Source organism: Salvia splendens, chromosome 7 (assembly GCF_004379255.2).
Source record: "Salvia splendens isolate huo1 chromosome 7, SspV2, whole genome shotgun sequence".
Lineage (NCBI taxonomy): Eukaryota > Viridiplantae > Streptophyta > Magnoliopsida > Lamiales > Lamiaceae > Salvia > Salvia splendens.
The window spans coordinates 16,627,918-16,655,621 of NC_056038.1; the positions used below are offsets into that span (position 1 = coordinate 16,627,918).

General features: G+C 37.6%; 3 protein-coding genes across 6 annotated transcripts; 2 read left to right on the plus strand and 1 right to left on the minus strand.

Moving 5' to 3' along the window:
• Window positions 1-253: 253 nt before the first annotated feature.
• LOC121741572 (ATP synthase subunit delta', mitochondrial-like) lies at window positions 254-2,541 on the plus strand. Its single transcript, XM_042134403.1, has 2 exons — window positions 254-578; window positions 1,861-2,541. The coding sequence occupies exons 1-2, from the start codon at window positions 312-314 to the stop codon at window positions 2,203-2,205; spliced, it is 612 nt and encodes a 203-aa protein (XP_041990337.1). The 5' UTR covers window positions 254-311; the 3' UTR covers window positions 2,206-2,541.
• Window positions 2,542-5,101: 2,560 nt separating this feature from the next.
• On the plus strand, window positions 5,102-17,418 carry LOC121741766 (SET and MYND domain-containing protein 4-like). Of its 3 annotated transcripts, none has more exons than XM_042134653.1 (15): window positions 5,102-5,282; window positions 5,365-5,499; window positions 5,712-5,798; window positions 5,982-6,053; window positions 6,362-6,554; window positions 8,553-8,671; window positions 9,244-9,636; window positions 9,708-9,842; window positions 9,962-10,072; window positions 12,587-12,742; window positions 13,163-13,381; window positions 13,784-13,947; window positions 14,125-14,239; window positions 14,408-14,488; window positions 17,169-17,418. In XM_042134653.1, exons 1-15 carry the CDS (start codon window positions 5,154-5,156, stop codon window positions 17,247-17,249), a joined length of 2,190 nt encoding a protein of 729 aa, XP_041990587.1. In that variant the 5' UTR covers window positions 5,102-5,153; the 3' UTR covers window positions 17,250-17,418. The 3 variants fall into 3 exon arrangements, with proteins under 3 accessions (XP_041990587.1, XP_041990586.1, XP_041990588.1); XM_042134652.1 differs by lacking the exon at window positions 17,169-17,418 and adding an exon at window positions 15,620-16,412; XM_042134654.1 differs by lacking the exon at window positions 17,169-17,418 and adding an exon at window positions 15,620-16,412 and having other exon boundaries at window positions 5,142-5,282; window positions 6,373-6,554.
• An 857-nt stretch (window positions 17,419-18,275) lies between these two features.
• Window positions 18,276-24,116, minus strand: LOC121741565. 2 transcript variants are annotated; one of them, XM_042134399.1, is made up of 13 exons: window positions 23,974-24,084; window positions 23,729-23,772; window positions 23,433-23,596; window positions 23,218-23,332; window positions 22,611-22,796; window positions 22,406-22,517; window positions 22,297-22,330; window positions 21,993-22,030; window positions 21,863-21,885; window positions 21,634-21,786; window positions 19,032-21,520; window positions 18,768-18,857; window positions 18,276-18,679 (listed from the first exon to the last, which is right to left on the minus strand). In XM_042134399.1, the coding sequence occupies exons 4-13, from the start codon at window positions 23,286-23,288 to the stop codon at window positions 18,633-18,635; spliced, it is 3,243 nt and encodes a 1,080-aa protein (XP_041990333.1). In that variant the 5' UTR covers window positions 23,289-23,332; window positions 23,433-23,596; window positions 23,729-23,772; window positions 23,974-24,084; the 3' UTR covers window positions 18,276-18,632. The 2 variants fall into 2 exon arrangements, with proteins under 2 accessions (XP_041990333.1, XP_041990332.1); XM_042134398.1 differs by lacking the exon at window positions 23,729-23,772 and having other exon boundaries at window positions 23,974-24,116.
• Window positions 24,117-27,704: the final 3,588 nt, after the last annotated feature.

Consider the following 27,704-nt stretch of genomic DNA (forward strand, 5'->3'; position numbering starts at 1 on the left):
TCGCTTCGCTTATGGTGCGATGGAGGGAGTATATAAAAATGGTTCGTACATTCCACTATCTTTTCCCACTCATTTTCGTTTATATTTCTTAAAATCGGTGTCGAACTCAAATAAGACCCCTAATAGCAGACGGAAGGGTATCTTTATTTTCTCTACCTTTTTAATTAGTAAGCAGGCCTATTATGCTCAAGTTAATGGGCCTCAAATGTTAGCCCACAAAGTGTATCGTCTAAATTTCACACAGCGGCAATGCAAATCTCATTTTGCCAGTCCCATCGTCCCTCTCCGTAACACACGCACACAGCCCCAAAATGCTGCGACATGGTTCACGATCCCTCTTCAACAGAGCCTCCGCCACATCCATGAGGTGGCGCCGCCAGTTTTCTACGGATCTCCCTGCGGAGACCGCCGAAGACACCAAGTTTGTGGAGTCCTGGAAGAAAATGAACCCCAATATGGACCCACCCAAGACCCCATCGGCGTACATGAAGCCTCGACCACCCACCCCTGCCAACATTCCGTCCAAGCTCACTGTCAATTTGGTGCTTCCTTATGATTCTGTTTTATCCTCCAAAGAGGTAATTTCATTGATAATCATATCGTTGATGTCAATTGTTTGCAATTTGGTATTGAGAGGTTATAGGTTTTGACTGTTGTCTCTAGTTTGTTTGAAGATGTATTCTTGGAATGGTTCCTGAGCTATTGATTGTAGGTTAATACTCCTATTGTTTTTCCCCCTCTTTTACTTTTGGCTATGGTTGTATGCTGTTGAAAGCCCTAAAGGTGGATTTGCAAATCTGAATTTTTCTTTCTAATTTATCTAAATTCGGATTTCAGAGCTTCAGAAACCGATATATTTTGCATCGCTTTGTACTATGGATTTTCCATATTCCTTTTAAAATTCATTGATCTTATTGTAGAAGCCCGAGGCTTTCAGTTGAAATGCTTGGTTTGTGGTGAATTTATTTATTAGATGCTTGGGTCGATGAATTATTTATTTATAGGTTTGTTCCTTATTTGTTTGACTGAATCTTATGATTTACCTGTGTTCGTACTGTCTTGTGGATGTGTTCTTTCTTTGGCAAGGACCTGTAAATTTTTCTTCTGATCTCTGTGGCTTTCAGTTTCTTGATAAGTTAAATTGAACTTTTTATGTTCAAATCCAATTGGCACTCTTCGAAAAAATTACTCTGTTGTGTGGTTTCGAATTAAATTCTTTGTCTAAGAAGTCTTAGGTGTAACTCTGTGAAACATCTACTGTAGGGTTATCTTTTATCATTCATTTTAGATGCCTAGTATCGCTGAGAATAGTATATGCTCATACTATTAAATTCCTGCATCTATTTGTTCCGGATCTAATTCCACGGTACTGTAGTATCTCCCGTTGTTAATGCAGCTAACATTACATCGCATGTTTTCGAACTTGGCAATGCAGTAGGACAGTTCATGGTCAATTTGTTTACCCAGATGGAAAATTTCCCAAGTTAATATTACTCCCTGCAAATGCTATTATGTTGCTCTATAAGCCCCATTTAATTTATTGGAATCAAATAATCAATGTATATAGGTACTTCATTTGTTTTGCTTCTTGCTCTGATCTGTTCTGACGGGGTGGTATTGTTTTGGTAGCTTAGTACTCCCTCCGTCCCGAGCTACTCGCTCATTTCCTTTTCGGCACGGAGATTAAGGAATGAGTGTATAGGAAAGTAAAAAATGACGGCTATAGGTGAAGATTTTTACTAAAAATGGAAAGAGTGCAAGTAACTTGGGACGCCCAAAAAGGAAATACGTGCGAGTAGTGCGGGACGGAGGGAGTATAAAACATGTAAATTGATGAATGTGCACCTGTTGTGCCTACAGGTTGATATGGTCATAGTCCCGGCAACTACGGGACAAATGGGTGTTTTACCTGGTCATGTAGCTACAATTGCCGAGCTAAAACCTGGGATTCTGTCTGTTCATGAAGGCAACGATGTGACTAAGTGTTTCCTTAGCAGTGGTTTTGCTTTTGTCCACGCAAACTCTGTTGCAGATATAATTGCTATTGAGGCCACACCGGTAGACCGCCTGGACCCAAATTTAGTTCAGAAAGGCCTCGCAGACTTTCAACAAAAGCTGAACACTGCATCAACAGACGCGGAGAAAGCTGAAGCACAAATCGGCATAGATGTACACAGTGCTCTCAATGCTGCTCTTACTGGTTGAAATGGTGTTTTAGTTGGATCCTTTTGTATGTGTACGCCCTTCGCAGAAGGTGGTTTCGAGCTGCTCTTCAAACCAGTCAATCTCGTAAGGAATCCTGCCATGAAAAGACTTGTTGAATAAATAGCGCTGTCGTTCGGCTTTTGTTCTTTTTATTAACTTCTTGCTAGGATGATGATAATAACCATGATATATGTTTGGAGAGAGATTAAATGTGTAGTCAGTCCGCAGCTAGAGGTGATTGATTTGAGAATGGTTCATGATGATGACGATTGATGCTTGTACTAATTTCGACTTCCAAGCTCGTATTTTGCTAATGTACCCAATATTTATGTGAAATCAATGTTTCAATCTTCTCTCTCTTGTAGAATTTTATTTTCAGGCTGTGATTGGATTGTTGAATATTGAGAATAGGTTTTTAATTTTGTTGTGAAATTCAGTTCCTTCGAGTGAAGGGTTTGTCTACTGATTTTTTTAGGATTTTAAAGGTCCATTTCATATTGGGATATATAAATCCTTGCATGAAATATTTTGCAAACCAACACTCTTTAATTAAAAGAACGAATGGAAAAAGAAATATTCAATATACAAATTTAGTTACACTTACACAATATGAATAAAAGGTTGTACGTTAACAAAGAAAATTGCTGCACAAAAATTTTACATAATGGGTCTTCCGATCTATCCAATTTTTCTCCCTAAATATTTTTCTTTGTTGAATCCAAATATACATACTCTGGTCTGCGAAAATGAGTGGCATGAAGTATAAATCAAGTTTTTATAATATAATACTGTATTAAGTTTATTATTGTATGTAAGGGCATCCACTAGGGGCGGCGTCGCCCCGCCTAACTATAGTGCAGGTAGCGTCCGCCACGAGGTGGACGCAATTTTTGGGGCGGAAGGTCCTCCGGCGAGAAGAGTGTGAGGACGCGCCGAGGGAGATGCGCCGAGCCGATAGGCGCGCCGGCCTATAGCGCGGCGCTGCTGATTGTGGCAGATGATTTTTTTTTTTATATAAATTCAATTTAATTTACATATACATACACCTCATTCCCTTCATTATTTTCACACCATTCCAACTCTTCACTCATACTTTCTCTCACTAAAATTTGTGGATTCAATTGGTATTAAAAATGGAAGATTTGTTAAATGACGCGTGGAATTCTCTGATTCAAGAGGTGCAGAACCAAGCCGACGAGGAGGATGCGGCGCGATCCCTCGTGCAATTACTCGTCGTCGGACCATCCAACGAGGCCATAGCGGAGCACACCAGCGTCTAATGGCGGACTACTTTGTGGATAACTCTCGTTATCCACCCGAGATTTTCCGTCGGCGATTCAGAATGTCGCAACGGCTCTTCAACCATATAGCGACGAATTTGGCGGAGCGGTACCGGTGCTTCACCCTTCGGAGTGATTGCACTGGCCGGATCGGGCTGTCTATTTTTCAGAAATGCACCGCTGCAATTAGGCAGCTTGCCTATGTCGGACCGACTGATATGTTCGACGAATACCTACAGATGGGTGAGACAACTAGCCTAACGGTGCTCAGGCAGTTTTGTAAGAGGATCCGGGAAATATTTGGTCCGGAGTTCCTACGAAAGCCCACCTCTGATGAGTGCCAGAGACTGCTAGATATGCACGATTCGGTTCACGGTTTCCCAGGGATGTTAGGAAGCATCGATTTCATGCATTGGGAGTGGAAAAACTGCCCGGTGGCGTGGAAAGGTCAGTTCACTACTGATTTCAAAAGCAAAGGTCCATCGATGATTCTGGAAGCCGTTGCTTACTACCGTTTGCGGATCTGGCATGCGTATTTCGGTGTTGTAGGTTCGAACAACGACATCAATGTTCTTCAGTTATCGCCTCTCTTCAATGATGAGTGCCGGGGGAAGGGTCCAGAAATCAGCTTCGTAGCCAACGGAACGCAGTACCGTAGGGGATACTATTTGGCAGATGGGATATATCCTCGGTTGCCCGTATTCGTCAAGACAATTCGCCAACCGGTTGGACCACAAAAACAATATTTTGCGCGAAAACAAGAGGCTGCTAGGAAGGATGTTGAGCGAGCTTTTGGTGTGCTCCAAGAGCGATGAGTCATTATACGGTGCCCGACACGAGTTTGGCACGAAGATGATGTCGCGAATATTATGTTAACATGTATCATATTGCACAATATGATAATAGAAGATGAAGGATTTGCTGCAGAGCGCTGGGCACCGGAAGTTGGCGCAAATACAAGTCACGGTGTTACCTCCGTGCCGATACAAATGGGTTTACCACGTAGTAATGAATATTTGCTCTAACGTTTCACTGATATGCGCAGGAGCACAGCACATACCACACTCCAGGCCGATTTGATTGAAGAAGTTTGGGCACGTAAGGGAGGTGGCGCAGCGTGAAGAACATTATGATTTTCTATTGATTAAATTTTTGTTGTATAATTTTTTCATTACTTTAATACGACGAAAATTTAGTGTTTAATTTTAATTTATTTAACTATAGCTGTTTTTTTCTAATTACGTATAGTCCGATAATTTTAATTATAATTAAATTAAAATAAATGAAAAATGAAATAAAATGAAAAGTGGCTAAAAAAGTATCCACTATAGCTACGGACACTTTTTTTGTGGGCGTGGACAAATAAACTGAGGTTGTGGACAAAAAAAATGGCGAGACGGTTGGAATGTGCGCTTTATAGTTGATGCCCTAATATCATTGTAAATCAAGTACGGATAAATTTGAAACAGTTAGTATTTAATTTTAATGTGATAATAATTGTTTGCGTATTTAAATTTGCATATTTTAATAGTATTAAAATAGTAGGAGTTGTAGTTGGATTTTCTTCAAAAATTTGTGGTACCCCATTTTAAGTTTTAACACACATACACATTGGATAAAAATCAAATGACGCGGAGTTAGATTACTAATGCCATTCTTTCTCAAAGCATGGAGAAGCTGAAATCAGTGATCCCAGAAACCCTTAAGCACAAAATCTCACACAGCACTGCCGCCGATCTCGATTCTACTTGCTCTTCTCTGCTCGAGTTCTTCACAAATTTGCCCCCCTTTCACCAGGTACTGCACGCCTCTCATACATACACTGTTCGCAAATCAAAGTATATTATGGTTTAGTTTATCAATTTCGGTTGAGATGCAGTTGGTTAGGGATTTGACGGACCCACGAGTGGCGCTGTGTGGAAAAATTAAGGAAGCTGCGCTGGAAGCCAAGGCAAAAGGCAATCAATGCTTTACCAATGGGGACTATTCCAACGCGTTGCACTTCTACTCTCAGGTTGAACTTGAAATGAAGTTGCAATTCTATTGATCTCTGTCTGCGTTTTGAGAATTGCAGTTCTACTTGATTGCACTGTTATTATAAGTTTAATTCATAATGATTTGTGTTCCGGTCAGGTATTAATGCGTAGGGTGCTCATTTTACACCTCTTTTATGCTTAAAAAGATTAAGCTAAATCATTGTCTTCTAACTGTATGTGGATTAAACAGGCGTTGCGCAGTGCCCCTATGGATGCTGAAGATAATGAGAAAAATCTGGTTGCAACACTGTACCTCAATCGTGCTTCCTCATTACATGTGAGTTTTAAAGTGATGAGCATTTTCAAGCCATGTATGTTACTGTTTAGCACTCTTGTATCACTGGGATGGTTTCTCGTCCTATTGAATATTTGGGGTAACAAAAGAGACCTTCAGTGCTAGCCGGTTAGAATGGTTAACATGTTGATTTTATATCATAGTTTCTTTTTTATTTATCTTCAGAAATTGGGACTATTTATGGAAAGTCTGCAGGACTGCAACCGCGCCCTCATTCTGTCTCCTGTGTATGCAAAGGTGAATTCATAGTTTTTTTTTGTGGTAGTTCACTGATCTTATAATTCAATCTGAATTCTTAATAGAAAATATAGTCATGTCAATGATTTTCTAACCGTCACATTCTGATTATCTTGCTTGAAAGTTCATTATTTAATAGGTAATGATACTCGCTTCGGATACATCATATTTATATTTCTGTTTTTGTCCTTGCACAACATCAGTAAGTGCTGCTGAAATAATGTAACAAGGGACTGCGTCTATCCTTTCTGCTATCTGAATTTGTCATTTCATACATTAACAGATTAACTAGATTGTTGAACTTGTAGACATGGTTTAGGAGAGCTAAGGCCAATTCTTCATTGGGAAACTATGAAGATGCTATCAATGATTTCGGCGTTTCCATGGAGATAGAGACATCATTGAGTGTAAAAAGACAGATTGAAAATGAGTTAAATCAGTTAGTGGGCCAATCCAGGCTGAGAAGTAGTGCCAAAGAGAAACAACATGATTGCAGTGCAGGTTTGTGATCCCTCGCAATTTAGGCTGTTCTTTTTGTAACTAATCATCTTGTACTAGTTCCGCACTGTGCACTTCTAACTAGGCTTCTTTCTCCTTTTTGCAACCAATATAAGAATTCCTTTTAACAAAAACCATTTTATCTTGATAATCAAGCTGGTGACGACAACTTCATAGGAAAGGGAGAAAACCAATTTTTAGTGGCATTCCGCCTGCAGTGTGTCAATTAATCATTATTATGACTATAATAATAATAATAATAATAATAATAATAATAATAATAATAATAATAATAATAATAATAATAATAATACTCCCTCCGTCTTGGCTAAGATGACACATTTCTTAGTCGGCACAGGATTTTAGGAGTTATTGGTAAATGTGTTTAATTGGAGAGAGAAAAGGTGGCGGTAAGTATTAAAAGGAGAGGGAAAGAGTGTTGAATATTTAATTGTAAAGAGAAAAAGTGGATGAGTGTATTAATTGGAGTGATAAAGTTTCTAAAAATAGAAATGTGGCCTCTTATTTGAGAAAGGAAAGTGTGTAATCTTAAATGGGAATGGAGGGAGTAATAATTATTAGTTTGAATCTTGTACTCAATTCTATATTAATCTATTCGTTCGTTCATTCATAGTTGAAGCACTTATTTTGGCAAGGAGTTTAAAAAATGAATGTTTAGTGTGCTAAGTGGGTAGGTAATAAAGTAGATAAAGTAAGAGACAGAGAAAAGTAAAGAGAATAAAATAAGAGAGAGAATGAAGTAGGAAAGGAAAAGTGAGTTAATTATTATCATCTAGAAATTTCTGAAATGGAAAAACGACTCAACTATGAAGGAACGAAGGGTGTATTAATTGGCAAAAATGAATTTCACTTTTTATATTATACTCCCCCCCGTTCTTGAAAATGTATGAATTATTTCCTTTTTATTTCGTCCCTGGAAAGTATAAAATTTCTAATTTTGGACCGCAGTACACTACCCCACTCTTCACTACTGCTACTTTCACTACCCTTTCTCTTACTTTATCAATTGTGCATAAAACTCGTGCCCAACCAAAGGAGTGGAGTGTCCCGGTATTATGTGACACGGGACACGAGTTTGAAGAAATGTTAAGAAAAGTGCGTGGAAAAAAGTTAGTGGAATATAGACCTCACCTCCCTCTGTTCCCAAAGAATAGTCTTATTTTTTCCATTTTGATCCTCCTACAAAATTAGTTCACTTCCATTTTTGTCAAGCTTTTCTCTCGTATGACATTATCCACTAACAATACTCCAATCATTTTTCCTTTTTCTATCTCTCTCCTAATTTACAAATTATGCATTATAACCTGTGTTGTCCCCAAAGTCCTATTTTTAAGGAACGGAGGAAGAGTTAGTTTTAAATAAAATGTGGAATGAGTTAGTGGAATATGGGACATACTACCGTTTATTGTAAAAGTGAGACTCCTATTGATGGACGGACCAAAATGGAAAAACGAGACTCCTATTGCCGGATGGAGGGAGTATCAGTTTAATTGGTCGATTTGTAATGCCAGTTTCAGAACAAACTGATCCTGCAATATTTGCATTTCACACAGATAAACTCTAGATATAGTTTGCTGGTTTGCTTGTTTACTGTGATGCTGTTGCATAATGGACTTGACATTGTTTGTTTAACATATTTGTTATTTCCCAAAGAAGTCACTGATAATAGCAATAAGCGCTATAAAGTATTGAGACAACCTGACTACAATTTGCAGAAAACATTCTACTAATGATGACAGGAGAACTACTTTAACCCTCGTGCTTTACTAAAACCCCCATATGAATACTTTTTTCTAAACTAGAACTCTAGAAGGTTAACTGATCGGATCTGTAATATCTTTTTGTTCCTCTTTGGTCTTACATCACACCTTTTCTCTTTCATGTGCCATCTCATTTGCCCATTGCTTCCTCCATAGTATGCTATTTGGAGACAAGCCCATTTACTTTCATGATTCCTTATACGTAGGTCATATATGACAGATGGACCACTTCAAGTAGAACTCCAATGTGCCTCGACACCAAATAAAGGAAGGGCGATGATTTCATTGACCAACATTCCTATGGCTTCTTTAATTTATAAGGAAGATCCTCATGGTGTGGTATGAAATTTAGGCATTCAAAACTGTTTTACTACTACCTCCGTCCCACATTAAGTGCCACATTTTGCCATTTCGGTCCGTCCCACAATAAGAGTCACATTTCACTTTTACAATTAATGGTAAGTAGACCCCACATTCCACCAACCAATTCTACTCACATTTTATTATAAAACTAATATATATAAGTGGGACCTATAGTCCCACTAACTTATTCAACCCACTTTTCTTTACATTTCTTAAAATCCGCGCCCACACTAATGTGACACTTAATGTGGGACGGAGGTAGTATTAATTAAATGTGGTTTTCTTGGCAAGCTATATGATATTCTTTTATCTTCTTGGCTTCTTCATCCTATCAGGAATTTTTCTTAGGAATAATAGTGGTGTCCTATTATAGTTTCACTTTATAGAACTAATGAATTCCAAAATAGATTGAAATGATTGTTGAGTGCTAAATATGTGTCTATAGACCGAAGTTCACAATAGTACTTGCATTTTTTAAAATTCTCAAGATGACAAAGAAACTGCTTGGTATTTGCATTTTTTAAGATTCTCACATGGTGTTGCTGCAGATTATATTGAAGCATTGTCGGGAAACTCATTGTGCTTTCTGCTTTAATGAACTACAAGCAGATACAGTACCATGTGTCTCTTGTTCAATTCCATTGTACTGCTCTTTGAAATGCCAAGTTCAGGCTGGAGGAGAGGATTTTCTGAAGTATAAGGCCGAATATGGATTTAAACTGGACTTATCTGATGACCTTGAACAACATATAAGAAATGTGACCTCACCTAGCTTTAGTAGTCCAGACGTCAAACATTTTGCTGAACATAGGCATGAATGTCAAGGCATGCATTTGCCTGCAGTTTTGCCTTCTGATGTGGTTCTAGCTGGGCGGATAATTGTTAAGCACATAGAAGAGCAGGCTTATGGAGGTCTTGATCATAATGTTCATAAGATTCTGGTATTTTTTGTTTTTTTCATCTCTATTAGCTGACTCGTTGCAGTTAATCTGACAACTCTTTTTATGCCTAGGATCTTTGTCAGAATTATGGACAGCTTTCATCTGACACCAAACTGGAGTTTCATGTTTACTCTATAATTCTTCTGTGCTGTCTTCAGCGGTTTTATGCCGCAAAACTTCCTTTAAACTCAACGATAACTTCAGAGGTAGATCGTGGTGCTGATAGTGATAAAAAAGCTCCACTGATTACCTGTTGGAGTATCTTTTCCCTACATGTACTGTCTAAATTTTCTTGGTTTGTTTATTTCATTCATTTACAATGCAGATTATTATGCTTCTCTCCAAAATCCGGATCAATTCAATGGCAGTTGTCCGAATGAAATATTCAGATGTAAAGCAACCTCTAAATTATGATCTAACAGGTTCTATAGAACAGGTAATACTTGCTAAGGAGAAGTATTTCGTTTCTTATAAACTATACAGCCTGAAGTGTCCCATGGATATTTATATTGAGATTTCTTGCCATATTATTGAGGATTGGAAAGAGCTGTTGACGGTTCGTTCTTTACTTTATTCCATAGGTTGGTTGGATATGAATAACCTTTAAGCTTTTATGTTTAGTGGAGTCTGACTTTTGTTTTCTGCTAACTAAATAAGATTGTCTGGAGGGCACAAAAGCATATGTTGGTAACAGCATTACTGAAAATGTACTATGAAAACAAATTGATTGTATGATATCATGTTTCTAGTCAATTGTCTTCTCTTTACTTTGAGATGTGAGGAAAGCATGACAGCAGAAACGTCATTGAAGTGTGTAATTTGAGGTCAGAAGCTGGAGATAGCTGTAGGGTATGTGTCTTGTTGGGAAGTAAATTCGTATGTTGAGAAACAATATTCATGAATTTCAGTACTTTGTCAGGAAGCATTACTAGGGATGAGCAGTACATAACAATAAAATATATTTATAGACACATATTAGAGAAAAGTAGTAGTTGATTATTATCACTGTACGAAGCACCTATATGACTTACTTTCCTTTTTTATCCGTTCCAATAAAGATGACCCTTATTTAGAAAATAATCAAAATATTCAACTATCTTCGCTCTCTTAATTTAATCCTTTCTCCTATTTTAAAACATTCAACCATATTTCCTCTCTATTACTTTATCCATCTTTCCTACTTTAAAACACTCAACAATCTTTTCTCTCTCTACTCCTTGAAATAAGAGTGCATAGAATCCCATGCCGTCCTGCTAAAGGGTGGTTCATATTCCCTGCGACAGAGGGAGTATATTACAAAGATTTGAGCCGGACGAAACTGATTTGGGATACTTATTCAATAACCACTTCCCCTCAAGTTGGGGCATATATATTGACCACATCCATTTGATACAAAGTTCGAGAAACATTTCGCTGCCAACGAATTTGTGGATGACGAATTGAAGGTGAGTAGTAATCATCTCATTCAAAACACACTCTTGAACTAAATGACAATTAACCTCAATATGTTAGTCCTTATGAAAAAACGAATTATATGCAATGTAGATAACAACTTGGTTATCACAATGCATAGGTAAAGGTTCATTGAAACTTGAAATTGAACCCCAATTCCCCATGTAGATTCTTACCTCCAACCATTAGCAGTATGAGCCATAGCTCTATACTCAACCTCAACAGACGATCAACATCAGGATATCCTTCAACGTTTAGATGGCCATTCTTCTTAAATAACAATTCATTTCTATGAGATGCCTTGACATATTGAAGTATTCAAATAGCAACATCCATGTGACTTAAGATGATCCAAAAAACGACTGACTAAAACAACAACAATGGAAATGCCATGCCTTGTTACCTTCAAATAGATAAGTTTTCAAACTAGACGTCTATACTTAGCTTTATCCTTCAAGAAATCTCCACTCTCATCTCAAGCACAACACTGGGGTCAATCTCCAGAGGATATCAACAAGCTAAGCTTCAAGTAGTCCAATTTCTTTTAGTGCATTTGTATCATACTTTTGCTAAGGTAGAAAATCTCCAAAATTTCCTTGTGCAATTCCAATTATTAAGAAATACTTAGGGCGCCCTAAATCCTTAACAAAATGTTACTGCAAGTATTCCTTAGTCTCTTCAATTCCATGAACATCACTTCTAGATATAAAAATATCAAGTATTCCTTAGTCTCCTCAATTCCATGAACATCACTTCTAGATATAAATATATCATCGACATTTACAATAAGAATGACAATTCCTTATGCTTGATGTCGCAAAAACGGAATGATCAGATTTGAATTGCTTAAAATCAATAGTTTCATGAAGAACTTATGAAGCCACGCCTTCAGACTTTGTTTAAGGCCATAAGTTGTCCTATTGAGACTACAAACATTAACATCCCTTTGCAGGATATATGGACAGTTTTAGGTCTAACATTGAATAAAGGCATAAGATCTGTCGTAGTTGCACTACTGGACTTGATAACAGACTAGAGAGCTATCACCTTTGAAAGCCCACTTTGGATGTCAAATAAACTTGCGGCTTATATTATACTCCCTCCGCCCCAATAAATATGAAACGTTTGCTTTTCGACATGGCATTTTATGTAGTGTTGTTTTGTGAGTTAAAGAAGAGAGAGAAAAGTAAGAGAGAGGAAAAAGTAGAGATAATGTTATTTCTATTTTAGGAAACGTTTCATTTTTAATGGGATAGAGGGAGTATTATATTATGATCTGGTATTGCCTTTTGTAAATTCCTTCATTGGGCCTTACACGATTACTTGAGTTTTTGTATCTATTGGTGACAACATTGAATATTCCTATGGGATAAAAAGCTTGCTTTTATTTTAAATTTGTAATCAACATCTTTTTTGTTTGCATGTCAACTAGCTATTTGATTTGAATAGAATGCTTAAATTTTTTGATTTACTGAACCTTTCTGATGTTGTTTTATAGATTGAGGTGGCTCAAGCTGTATATTCAGGCGGAAGTTTATTTAACCATTCATGTGAGCCAAATATTCATGCATATTTCCTTTCACGTACCTTGTTCATGCGAGCAACAGAAAATGTCACTGCAGGATCAGAAATGGAACTCTCGTATGGCCCTCAGGTAATAATATCTTCCATATTGCTAGAAAACTTAATTAAAAATGAAGTATTTTATTCAAAACCCTGTTCATGTTTAAATGTATGGAATTGTTAATTGCGGCGGCATTAAGAGAAAGTTGTTACAGTGATCAATCTATAGGAAGCTACAGCAAACCTAGAACATATGATTGGTTTACTCATTCTATATGCAAGCATAACGTGCTATAAACTATTTTATTCAAAACCCTGCTCGTGTTTAAACCCTGTTCATGTTTGAATGTACAGTACTGTTAATTGCAGCGGCATTAAGAGAAAGTTGTTACAGTGAGCATTTTATAGGAAGCTACAACATACCTAGAACATATGATTGGTTTACTCATTCTATATGCAAGCATAATGAATGTGATATGAATATTTTTTATGAATTGTCTATTGATGGCAGGTTGGGCAGTGGGATTGCGGCGAGCGTCGTATGTTTCTGAAAGATAGATACTCGTTTATTTGTAAGTGCAGCGGTTGTACACAAGTGAATCTGTCTGATCTTTTCCATGGTGGTTATCGGTGTATCAAGCCAAATTGTGATGGAGTCGTGCTGGATAGTAGTGTTATTAAATATGAAAAGGAAAAGATCGGACATTGTGAAAGGCTTAGCTGTTTGCAGGTGTTATGCTTTGTCTTTTCAACCTGAATGTTTTCATAATCAAAAATATCATCAGCAAACCTATAATAAAGTTTTACCAGACTCTGCCATTTATATTAATATGGAGCACTTGATTATCACTCTTTTATGGACCTTAAGCATAACACGATTTAGAGTTCATACATTGTAATTTGTAAACAATCATCACAGTTTTAGTTGCTGCAAGTTATGTCAAATTATAGTATGAAAAATTGCTTTTCAGACTATCATCTTAGATCTTTTTACTATCAATAAGCATCAAAATAGACCATATTGCCTTTCACTCACATGACAAGCTATTATGGCATCATCAAAGATGATCAAAAAATGTAAGCTAACTTGTACTATCTCTTATGTTGATCCTTTCATTATATGGTATTGAAGGACAATGTGACAAGTGACGATAGCTTCAGCAAGTTAGCTCATTACATGTATGAGCAAACAGATTACCACTGGCTTGAGCCAGGATCTTGCTTGGGTTGTGCAACTTTTTGTGATTTACAAGTGACAAAGAAATCAATAAGCAAAGCTGAGGTCCATATCCAAAGGTATTTTTAAACCTTATATTTCACTATAGCTGCTCTTCTTCAATTTTTTTATGTCAAGATTCTGGTGCCTAGGAATAAAGTGTTCTTGAGCTTGCTTGTATTATCTGGTAGCATTTTTTCACGTGTCCATAACTGTTATTTTTAGTTATGAATTTGATCATCCATTTTATTGGTCAGGATGAAGGATGCAGTGACTTCTGGTGCTCGCACAACTAATCTTCTTATGGATGCTTTGAGATATGTTGATATATTACGAGCAAAATTACATCCTTTCAACAGAAGACTTGCTGAGGTAGGTTTAGGTTTTGCTTTAGATTTTGATATCTATGTAATTGCATTATATACTTTTATACTTTTTTGTATCCTATCTTTCACTTAGTCCATCCATGATCCATCTGCTGTACCAGACTTTTGAGGTAGGAATTCTGTTGGATTATCTTTTACCAACTTGATGTTCCAGGTGGAAGATGACATTGCACAGGCATTTTGTTTGATTGGAAATCTACAAGCTGGAATGGACCATTGTCGAGCCTCAGTTAAGGTGAGCTTTCATTTGAGTATGATTTTAAAGCTAGAACAACTATCTATTTTTATATCACTTGTACCTGACTCTAGGGACCTCTAGATTTGAGGATTACCTATCTGAATTTTATACCTTAGTGCCCATATTCCTGCTTATAAAGATTATACTATTATGTACCGCATGGATGGGGATCTGTCTCTAAGCAACTTTAGGGGCTTTTGGTCGAGGGGAATCAGGGAAAAAAAATAGAATAACCACCCATGACCCTTTACTGTGTGTTTCTGTGTTTGTATGGCGTTTTCAATAATTATATTTCCCCATTTTCTTTCACAGTCACCATCGTTATGTCATTCCCCACCCCACTTGAATTTTTCTGCTTCCCTATATCCCTCTTTCCACCTACACCCCACCCCACCACCCTCTGCAACTTCATCACACAATGGCCTCCTCCTCCGCCGCCCTCACCTCCAAAGTCCAACCCCACCCCTCCACGCAATTCCTTTTGTGGTTCTGAATCTAAAAGAATGGAAAATTTAGGATTATTCCTTTACTCTCTCCTAGTTTCCTTTTCTTGATTCCTCTCCCTCCCCCCTTCCACCTGATCTAAATAAATGTCACTCTATTTCTTGTGAGAAGATACAGCCTTCCAGTGTGGTGGATGGTTATATACCGCTCCAGTTTACCCTGCTTGTCAAATTATTTAGAACTTCAAGAAGAAAATTAAAAAACCTACTCCCTCCGTCCCAAGGTAAGTGACACATTTCCTCTTTTGGCAAAAGTTAACCATTTTAATATCTCATACTTTATTCTCTTCACCTATATACTTTATCTCTCCTCTCTCAACTCACTGAACACCAATTTCTCAATTCTCATGCCCAAAAGAAATGCGTCAATTAACTTGGTATGGAGGTAGTACTTAAATTATAAATGACGATTTTCGGTTATAGAAGTAACCACTCTATGGAAACATTTATTGATTGAGGTCTATAGTAATCTGCCTATGAAATAAACGTAAAAATGTCTTGTAAGCTGCATTGACAGATTCCAAAAGAAAAAAAAACAAATTGCGGAATATGTCTTATGTTTAAATGAATATACCTGGTTGATGTGGAATTTTCTTGTTTGTTAACTCTGAGTTTAAACAAACAGATCCTGGAGAAGCTCTATGGTGAAAGGCATATCGCCATAGGAAACGAGCTGATTAAACTAGCATCCATTCAGTTTTCCATGGGCCAAGAAATTTCGTCCGACTACACAACTAGGATTGTTGCAATATTTTCTCGATACTATGGATCTCATGCAGAGATCATGTTTCCTTATGTGCGTTACCTTAAGAAGCAGAGTTGCAGAGTTGTTTGACCACTAGTTGGTCTTGTTTATCTTTCTACATGAGTTTAACGGCAACTTCTGTAAATGCATCTGATCTTGAAATCAACTGGAACCGGAACTGTGGTCCAAACTGAACTTGGTTCTTTGAGGTTCCGGTTTGATTCTAACTTGTCCGAATCGTGTACCGACCGTTAAGTCTGGTACTAGAGGTGCTAAAATATGGAACTGGAACCGTGGTCCAAACTGAACTTTGTTCCTTGAGGTTCCGGTTTGGCTCCAGCTTTTCAGAATCGTGTACTGACTGGTACTAGAGATGCTAAAAAATCAAACCGGAACCTTGGTCCAAACTGAGCTTTGTTTTTGAGATGCCAGTTTAGTCTCAACCTTTTCAGAATCGTGTACTGACGGCTGGTCTGAACCGAACCTGAGTCAGTGAACATCTGTAAGCTCACAATCAATTGCACTTGTGAGTCGTATGTAGTCATTAATGATAGATATGGTGTGTATTTCCTGTCAATTTGATTTATCAAAATAGAATTATGTCATACATTGATAAATATTACCCGCAGAATGATCAGGTTGAGTAGAGACTGCTGTCCATGTTTGCGTGACATTTTGTCGATTTTTCCTATTGTTCACATTTTCCTACCGCTTCTAGCATCCATATTCAACTCACAGACTGATAAGAGGTGCCCACGGTTCCAGAACCGGCGGTTACGGTTCGAAACCGCCTGTTCCGGTTTTGGAAATTGCCGAATTGGAACCGAACTGCGAGGGTGTTTCGCGGTTACGGTTCCAGTTACAAAACCGACGGTTTTTCGACGGTATTTTACGATTTTTCACGGTTCCGAACTGCTGATTTTTTGCGGTTCCGGCTTGGTTTCACGGTTTTCCAGTGGGTTTTAGCGGTTCCAGTTTGGAACCTCTCGGAACCGGCGGTTCCGGCACGGTTTCGGTTCGAAAATTTTTGAACCTGAACCGAACCACGGTTCAAAAATAACGGTTTCAGTTCGGATAAATTCTCACGGTTTCGATTCAGAACCGTAACCGGCGGTTACAGTTTCAGTTTTAACCGTCGGTTCGGTAAAAATGTCTGTAACCACCGGTTCGGTAAAAATGTCCTAACATTTTTTATATATAGACCTGAGTGCTAACATTTTTTATATATAGACCTGAGTGCTCTGTCTCATAAAATAATGATATTTTTCATTTTGGGATGTCACATAAAAATATTTTATTCTATTTTTGGTAACTTCTGACCTCATTCTTCGCTAACAATATTATAATTATTTTTTTCTTTCTGTCTCCCTATTACTTTACGGATTGTGTATTAATTCTCGTGCTGTTCCAAATGTTAATATTTTTGTAGGACGGAAGGAGTGCTATTTATCACTCCAAAATATGTGGAGAAGAAGAGAGGAGGAAGAAATTGGGAAGAAGAGAGAAATAGAAATATGGCAAAAAGTTGGATTAAAATGTGCACTATATGTCAAATCTTCTTTCACTCTTATCACAAATAGACTAAAATATCCTTTAGAAGTTTGAGTTTAATTTTGCCAAAAAAATATATCTAAAAAGTGAAAAAGTACTTTAAATAATATTTAATCAAATTTGAAACACTTCTAGTGATACTTTTAAAGTTTTGGTACCTAATTTGATACCAATCCATAGTTGAAAAATCTAAAAACTATTCACTCTTATTTAACATATTCTACTTTATTTTATATACTGTATCCGACTCCTCAAGGTTAGATTTCTTGATTCGTCACTAACCCTACAAAACATTATGTTAGTGACGAAAAGGGCAAAACTTACATAAAATAATGAAAGTTGAAAGAACACTAGCATTAAGCCCAACTAATCGTTAAATTAAACAATTTTATGAAAAATATTTGTCGCTTAGAATAGCAACCTCATAAATCATACGCACATTGTCCCGCGTCTTAAAGCAAAACTTTCTTTTTCTACACGAATTTTTATATAATGTTACTTTATGATTTAAAGTGAAGTTTTACACGAAATTTTATTATTTCATAATTTAAGTGAAAAAAGAATAAAGTAAATATTAACTCAACCATAAAAATAGATAAAGTTGTATATAGCACAGATTTTAATACATAATTTAGTAAGTACGAGAGTGAGAAAAAATGTGATTAAAGTATTGTTAGTGGATTGAGAGGTCTATATTATTTGTAGTGTTTAAAATTTTTCATTTTTTAGAACTGGTCTAATTTTTATAGACAAAGCTTACAAGATATCTCCATTTTAAGAAATGTGTGAAATGTCAAAAAAAAAGAAAAAATTCGAAAATAGGTCACTGGAACATCTTAAAAATGAAAATGAGCAAGTGGCATTGAAATGGAAATGTGAACAGAAAATAATCCATACTTTATTGAGTAAACAAGGGCATCATAATTATTTAAATTTAGCATCATAATTATTTAAATTTAGCATCATAATGGAAATGCCTCGAATATAACATTTACACCAGGAAATATTGGACTGATAGAAACTAAAATTTGAATGATTACACAAGATTTGATACAACCAAATGCCAAGCTGCATAGACACAAATACAACACAATGATCATCCAAAAGAGATGAAATACAAATGTTGTGCGATTTGTGTCCAAGAGACATAGCTAAGACTTCTAAATTCTAATCTTGTTTTCTTTTACATGCTATAATCAATTCAACCATCGAAACGAATCTGAAGGTGGTCTACTTTGTCCGGATCATGAAATTGTATTGTGCAAAAACATAAGTTATAACAGTCCTGTCCTACCTCCAAGTTGCAAGCTACCCGTAGAATCGGGATTACAGTTTTCATGTCCTATTTGCTGCCTTTAAATGCTGAAAGAGAGAAGAATGACCTTGTTGCTGAAAGAAAATGTATACAAATTTATTACACAATATTGAAATCATACGGCGTACGGAAGCAGAATGGAAAAGGCAAAATCTAATTTACCTTTCGTTACAGTCCCAGAAGCAGAAACATTTCCCTCCTGAAACTGCTGAGATAAACTCTGGGCATCAAGCTTCCTAATTCTTGCTTGAGCTGAAACACAAAATGTTTCATCATGAGGCCATATTTATCACATAGGATAAACTACTTCAGCAACAAATCATGAATGTGTAGTTATAGCATATTGCTTTAAAATATGAAGGAGTGGCAGGTTATGTTCTATTCTCAAAGACTTCACAACAAGAATTTAAGCTTTAACACCATTACCATGTTGTTCATAATCAGAGAAGTTCTTCTGGTGCCCATTGTTCTTTGAATGATGGGTTGCTATCCTCAACAGATTTTCAGCACTTCTCTTGCTTGTGAATCTGGAATCATCAGAATCGTCCTCTCCTTCAGAAAAGACAGATGGGCTAGACCAACCTGTTGAGTTCGCATCAGTTTTACTCTTGCGGGCAAATTTTAACAGCCTCTTTAACCCTTTGGGTGCATCTTTGTGGTAGACCATTGCTGGAGGATTTTCAGCAATCCCCCATTCACTGGAATCAGGTTCACTGCTCTCCTCAAGAAGCATCTGTGATAGGGAATGACGAATTCGAGGACTTGACGCTTCAATAGGCGCCTTATAAGCTGGTGAAACCCCTTTTTGGTTACTGTATTCAACAGAGTTCATGGAGTGATCTTGCTCCTCTATTTCCACCCAAGCTGTTGGTGAGATGGTCAATTCTTCTTCAGCCTCAGCCTCAGCCTCAGCCTCAGCATCAGCTTTCAATTTAGGCTCTTCTACTCTGGCGGTGCTATCACCAGTGGTAGGGTTAACCTCACCTAAATCTTCCTTGACGTTACATTGTGGGGGACTCTTTGTGCTGGTCCCAGATTCTGTGCAAGTGTGAACTTTAAAGTCTTCGTTTTCCCTTTCTTCATGCTGACCAGCTAAATCAGATGACTTAGAAACTGTTGGTTTGTCATCGGCCAGCATCAGATACCCAGCCTTCCTCAATGGTTCTGGAGGAGATGCTTTTTTCTTCACAGTTGGATTAACACTGGAGGTATTTTTAGAGCCTTTACGAAGAAAAGGCTTTGATTCCAATGGAACTACACTGTTCTTCTTTGTCACCTTGTTATATAAATTAGGTTTCGCAGAGGAAACAAGATTTTCTTCTGTGGCAGTTTGAACGTTGCTTTTGACAGTTTTCTTAGACTTAGTCACAGATTGCTTTTGTTCAATGGCAGGTTTCAGGGTCTTCTTGCAGTCATTTTGATTCGGCGTTACAGATTTTGCTTGTATTCGAGATGTCTCTACTTTTGAGCTAACCTGAGAAGCCGGCACTGTTTGCTGTGGCCTTCTACGAGTTGGCACAGCACCAGAAGCTGATTGCAGACTCTGGGTTTTAGCAGGAGATGGCCCTCTAGTTCCAGGGGATTGCCCTCTAGCTGCGGGAGATGGAATCGATGGCCATGATTTACGAGTGGCAGGCAATGAAGAAGCTTTTGTAGATACTTTCTTAACAGCCCCAGCTCTAGGGTTTTCTACCTTGGGATTTACTGGTGGAGATGCAATAATTTGTGGTTTCTGGAGCTTCTTCACATTATGTTTTCTACCAATATCACCATTTGCTGGGCTCAGTTGTGATTTTTTTGTATCAATATTTTGTTGCATCCCTTTAAGGTGTTTGTCTTTTCCTTCTCTTTTTTTTGTAGCTTCTCCCCGAAGTTTCTCATCCCTCTTCTCCTTGTAGTGATCATAAAATCCACCTCTCTTCTCAGACGGCAAGCTTTGTCTTTTGCTACCAGCTGGCACAGCAGTACGAGTTTTCACAGGTTTGGTTTCCATCATCTTCATCAGCAGTTCATTTAGTTCTGCTTCCTTTTGACGGCTCCACTCTGCTGAGGTGACTATTTTTTCATTAATGTCAGTTGATTCAGTCGGACAAGTATCCTCTTGCATAACCATAGGAGTGCATGTTTCTTTTTCAGGTGAATTCAACTTTGCATCTGATTCACAATGCTCAAAAGGGAAGTCTTCTGAAGCAACTACCTGCTCTGCTTTGGACTTTTGGGAACTATATATTACTTCCTTGCTTTCTACATTATTTAGAATCTCAGTAGCAGAATCCTCAGTAACATCATCTTGAGGACATTGTGAAGAATCTTCGCCCATTCCACTGCTCCATCTTCTCAATACAGACTTGTTCACTCCAATTGATGCACTCAACAAGGAGCTAGCCTTCTGACTATCCAATGTTTGATCCTTCTGTTTTCTTTCAAAAAGATTTATCGCATCTTGTACACTCATTCTCTTCGCATTATTCTCTGGTTTTCTGAGCCCTTGCTCCAAGCAATCTTCATCACTATCATCTGCAGAGTCTTTAGGTAACATTCTATCCCGGGAAGGAAAATAGTTCAGACTTTTAATAGTTATTGCAGTAGACCTTCGAGATCCAGATCGTCCAATTTGTACCCTCCGCATTGGAGATGCTGACCTCCTAGGTGAAGCAGATCTTATAAGAGTCCGACTTCTTTCCGTGGACGGTTGCTCTTCCTCACTTGAAAAAGAAGATTCATCACTTCCTGTTGAGCTTTGCCTCTCTACCTGTGCCGCTTTGGCAGGTGAGACGCCATATATTACTGGAAGCTCTGAACAAGGAGATTTAATTGGATGATTGCTCCTTTCTCTCGGTTTTAACCCATCATTTTCTGAAATTTCAACAGCCTGAGCTCCATGTCTCAGTTCTAAATATTTTCCTAATGAATCACTGCAATGAATACATGATAGGCATTATAAATAGATCCACAGTTTCTGCAATGCAGAGAAGTTAAAACTTTGACAAGGAAAACAATCAGCCCAGCTCATAACAGCCAAGAGTACCTCAAATCTGTTGATCCAAGATGTCGAGAAAACTTTTCTACATCAGTCATCTCCTCCACAGAGTATCGAGAACCAGCAGCTTGGTCAAAAGCAGTTGTCAACTCATCTCGCAGGGCATTAAGCCTCAAGTCCATGGCCCGCAACAATTCATTCCTGCAGGCCACCAATTGTCAGAGTACAGATATGGTAATTGGAACTTTAAGTAGCAGCAGACAAGTAACAGACATACTTGGAAGCACTTGAGTTGTCAGCCTGCACACAAGCCATTACCAGAATAGGCAGTTAATATAACACCGACAAAGATCTTCAATCTAGATTGAACAAAGCAACAAACTTGAAAAGGCGTAAGATCAACTCACTTCTGCTGTAGATCCTGCGTCATCCGTGCAGTTGTCATCTGACAGAGGAAAATAAGGGAAACTTAACTTTGTATTTGGATATAAATGACGGCAAGCTTCTATTCCCTAACAATAGAGACTGCTCTCAGCTGGGTTTTCTTTTTGTTAGGCAAGAGGTTATTCCTAGAATATACATGCATAAGACCTTTTTGTGTTGAGTATTCAAATAAAACCAGAAAAATGTTGCTTATTAAAGACAGTTGTGAATTACAAATAGACATCCTTAAAGCACATTGCCCTCAAATCAAGGTATGAGGACACTTACCAGATAGCCCACTTTGGAACTGATATTCTTTACCCTGTGGAAAGAATTAAAATATCAGATTTAGCACTGGAGAACAGATATCAACTTCGGTGGAAATAACTAGTTTTACCTTTGCATATAAAGAAAGATGGAAACTGCGAGCCTCCTCCAGCTGAGATATCTCATCTTTCAAGGAATTAGTGACTTCTAATATGTCTTCTGACCCAATTATACGTAGGAACCTATTTCATGAAAATAAAGTTTGCATGTAAAGAGGATACAAGAACTGTTGCTTATTTGTAAGAAAATAGTCAAAAGAAGAATATCTGCTAAACCTTATCAATGTGGATTTAGTAAACCATTCATTGCCGTGCAAATTTTCTGGTGTGGAAAGTTTATACTTGTCATCAGATCCTTTTGAATGCAAAGCTTTGATGTCAACTGAATGCAGCAATAGATGCTCCAAGAGTCCAGATTTGACTTTCTCTTTCTTGTTAGCATAGCATACACATGCCTCATATCTTTAAAAAGCAACAAACAACCAATTAAAACACCAATAACTAAGATACCCTGGCAACAGACTCAAACATCACCCAACAGTAGAAATAAGAGTCCTAATTTCGACACCCTCTTTTGACTCACACATTCGTAACTACTCAAAAATGATAACTTTTTCCAAAACTAAATAAAAGTACCTAACATAATATTATAACCAATGATTTGAAAACATAACTATTTTAGTGAGTCTGAAGAAGCAAACTGTATCCGGAAAAACTCTTCATTAATCAGGGTGTGTTTAAAAAATTCAGAAATATTAATAAATGATTATGAGCTTTTAGAATCAACATAGCAGTCTACGGAACCATACAGCACATCAGACAATACAACACAGCACCCAAATAATCGCAAACAATAAAGTACAAGGTTTCTATGAAGTATAACCTGTTTTGGCTAGGAAAAATATGGAACTCAATGTAATCCACTGGAATGTTGGCATCTTTCACTGCTTCCATCTTCACCTATACTTTGCTGAAGGCACAATACATACAGTAGAAAGCTGCAAGTAGTGCAACAGCCACATTTTGCAGATGTAAAACTTTAAACTCTGTGCCTAATGTTACAAACACTAAAAATGGAACAAACAAAGGAAAAGTTACCAGAATCTGTTTTTAAGTTTCGATCACCACGAACCCAATTTCATCATTCAGCTAACAAATAATTTCTCGCAAACAATCCATCTATTATACCACCATTGCAAGGTCAGAAATCGCACGATTGTGATTGCGTAAATCCAGGAACGCTATAATCAGAAGCCACACATCTGTAAAACATAAATTCAAATAAGAATTGAATGGTTGAAAAGGCATGACCGAATGTCAATTTATAAGCTAATCACAAGTAACAAAATTAATGCTTATTCAATCATAAGAAAATGTAAAAGCATCATTCACACCTTCCTTCAAGATCAGATCTAGCTTCCAAAAACAGAGCAAAATGCTGAAACAGCTACCAAAAATCAACAAAAAAAACAGAAATAAAGGAATACATATAAATAGAACTCTAACGCAGCAGCATCTGAAGCCAGCAATGAAGTTTTAAATCCTGACATTAATCAGAACAGTAGCGCAAACATATGCAAGCTTGAAACCTTTAATGCAAAAAAGCAAACCACGAGGGAGTGAGAGAGTAGTTACTTACACTGGAAGTGAAGCAAGAGCTTAAGCTAGAGAGAGATTTGTGTTCGTCCCTTTCGCTTTTCTTATTTGAGGTAGAGAGAGAAAAGCAAAGGAGACTCTTGTTTGAAGAAAGAGAAACCCCACACCACACCACACCACACCACACCGCTAGATTCAAAAACACAATTCTTTTAATATTAAATTCTTTACTTAAAATAAATTGCAGGTTTTGTTTTTTAGGCATGAATTAAGAATGGATTTCCATAAAATATACATTCATCACTCAAGATCTTTAGTTGACAGCATCTCTATTTAAATGATTTAAGTGTACATTATCTTTTTTTTATTTTTTACCTCGCCACATTTGCACGATTTGTATGTTAATTTATAGATAATAAATTTGTTAAGTTTGATTCATAGTTTTCTTGAAAGCATGATTGGAGTATTAAATAAGGGAAGAAATAAGAATACCAGCTGTTTGGGCCACACCATTAAATGACAATAACACCTCTAAAAGCAGTTTTTTTCTGCTGTCCATAATTTTCTTTCCAAAATATATAGACCCTCCGTTAGGGTTGAGCAAAAAAATTGGAAACCGAATATATTCAGTCTCAATTTGGGATTAAGGTGATAAACTCCGTAGAAAACGACCCATATACTATATATATATATATATATATATATAGAGTTGTGATCATATGATAACCCCCAATTTGTACGATAACCCTATAACTAAATCTGGACCACACATATTTTCTAATCTTGTGGCTGGGATTCAAATTTAGATTTACTTCATAAAAAAAGGCGCAGAGGTAAATATGTCATTTCTCTAATTTAATTTCTGAATTTCGCTTCATTCTTTCATTCTCTCTCGGTTCGATTCTCTCATCTTTCTCAGCGATTTTGTTTCCATATTTCTCTTCTCATCGATTGTGTTCCCAGATTTGATGGTGTTGAGGGAAGAATTCTGGTTGATGAAGCTTCTGAAGCGGCCGACGACGCCGGATCTGGAACAGAATCGCACCCCGGAAGAAGGCCGGCCGAGAAATGTTGAATTCATGGTTACAGAAGAGAAGGTAAGCAAATTATACTTTTATTGGAATCACAAACCGTTGATCTTTCAATAGTTTTTCTTTCTGTTTTTGGTGTGCTACTGATTTGCAACTGAAATTTATTAAGGTTGATAGAGTACTCGACACTTCTGTTGCTTTGCTACTTTTTTTATTTATTTGATTATGAGAAATATAAATTGTGAATTACACTAAATTATTTGGTTTTGTTTGCTGCAACATTATCAATTTATACCTGCTTCTTTATTTCAGCTTAGAGTTCATAATTTGATGCTTGTTTGTTATTTTTTTATAGATCAATGCATTCATGCACTGCTTTTTAGCGGCTAGAAAAATTACTACGTTGTATGATTTGGAAGTGGCAATATGTGAGAGTGAGGGCATCAAAAAGTTTGAAGAGCTGGAATTGGGTCCTTTGGTGAAGCACCCACTCGCTGTGCATTATTTTTCTCTGACTTCTAAAGTTACTGAAGTTTACAGAATAAGAACCGAAGAAATAATAAGAACTGAAGTTTATTAATTTGATGATGATTTTATTCAAATGGGTGAGATCTTTTTTATTTGTTCAGTAAAAAAAATTTTGAAAGAGGTTTTAGTGTCTTTTTTATCTGTAATCTTGCCTAGTAGTTAAACATAAAAAAACATTTTTTGTATATCTGATTAGCTATCCAATACATAGTTGTCTACATGTTCTTCATTTTAGTGATGCTAAAATGATAGTTTTGTCGGATAGAATGATACTCTGAGTTGATAAAATGATAGTTTTGCCGGATAGAATGATACTCTGAGTTGATAAAATAATAATTTTGGTTAGTAGAATGATACTATGAGTCGATAAAATGATAGTTTTGGTTAGATAGAATAATACTCTGAGTTGATAAAATGATAGTTTTGTCTGATAGAATGATACTCTGAGTTGATGAAATGATAGTTTTGGTTAGATAGAATGATACTCTGAGTTAATAAAATGATAGTTTTGGTTTGATAGAATGATACTCTAAGTTGATATAATGATAGTTTTGCCAGATAGAATGATACTCTGAGTTGATAAAATGATAGTTTTATTCCTGTATACATTTTAATAATCCCACTTTGCTCAATCAAAAGTCTGCGTTTTGAATCGGACCCTTTTAAGTAATTCCAGTTGATCAAGTTGGTGGTGATAGGGATCTTGGCATCTTTACCAAGTTCGCATACAAGCTAGCAAACACACCACCCTATGAAAAATGATACTGTCACTACTCTTTTGGTTACCAAGTTATCATATAATTTTACAGTCCTTCCCCGGAGGCTCGTCGCGGTCGGGCAGCCACTCGACGGTGAGGGAGGGCCACTCGAGGGCGTGTGTTGATGGAGTACGTACTAAACAAGCCCAACAGCAGTAAAGCCCATCAGCCTAAAGCCCAAGAAAGAGTATCAGTTCGGCATGACTAAAGAGTATCAGTCCGGCATGACTAAAGAGTTCAGTTCGGCACAACCAAAGAGTTCGGCCCCAGCCTACAGCTCGGTAAAAGCCAACCAATCAAACTCTGCTCTCAGGTCGGCATCAAGCTCTACTCTCAGATCGGCAAAAGCTGCTCAGCAATAATTCAGCAGTTCGGTCTCAGTATTCGACCGAACTAGGAGATAGTGGACTCATGCAGGATTTCCACCTCCACTACACCCACGATCTATTTAGTGGTGTCAAGCAGTCATTAACTCATGCAGGATAGTGGACCCATGCAAGATCGCCACGATCTCCACGACATCCACTGCCTAGTAAATGGTGCTGCATGCCACGATCTTGGTTCAATGTATAAATAGAACTTAGATCAGATAGAAAAGGGTTAAGTTCAAAAGAAGCTCTCTAGAGAGAAAATATCAAATAGAAGTCTGTATTGTAAGCTGTAGAAAACAGATCAAGCAATACAACTCTGCCCTCTTTTCTTCCCGTGGACGTAGATTTACCTCAGTAAATCGAACCACGTAAATCTCTGTGTCGTGATCTGCATTTTCCTGCATTCATCACCATCAAAAATTCGCCAAACCATCACTGGCGCCGTCTGTGGGAAACAGAGAACCAAATTTGTGATAAAGCGAATTTTTGACCCCTTTTTCCACCCAAAAAAAAAAAAAAAAATGCATACCAGATCACATAACACCCATAATACCGTTCGTGATAACCGTGAGGAAGCTAGTCCAGCTCGCAGGTCTGAAAAACGGCCTCGGGAGACATCTACCTCCGGTTCTCACGAAGAAGGAACAAGCCACTCCAGGAGTCATCGCACCGAGTCTTCCCAGCAGCCCGATTTAAATGAAGCTGTCAAGCTGTTCTTGGCCGAAAAGCAGGAGGAGTTCTTAACCTTCCTGCAGAAGAGCCAACAGCCGGAGAAGACAACGGCGGATTCTCCCTCCTCATCTAGACATGAAAGTCACTACCGCAGTAGTGACGTGTCTTCCAGGAGAAAGAATCCTCAACCCCGACATGTTCCTGTTCCTCCTCGGTACCGGAACCACAGGAGAACTCCATCTCCTCCGTACCGAAGAAATATCGGGTTCGCCATGTACGGAGCATTAAAGACTCCGTTCTCGGACGATATCACCCGAACTCCTTTGCCGCGGAACTACCGGACACCGTCAATGACTTATGACGGGCTAGTGGATCCTCATGACTTCTTGGGACGCTATCAGTATAATATGGCGA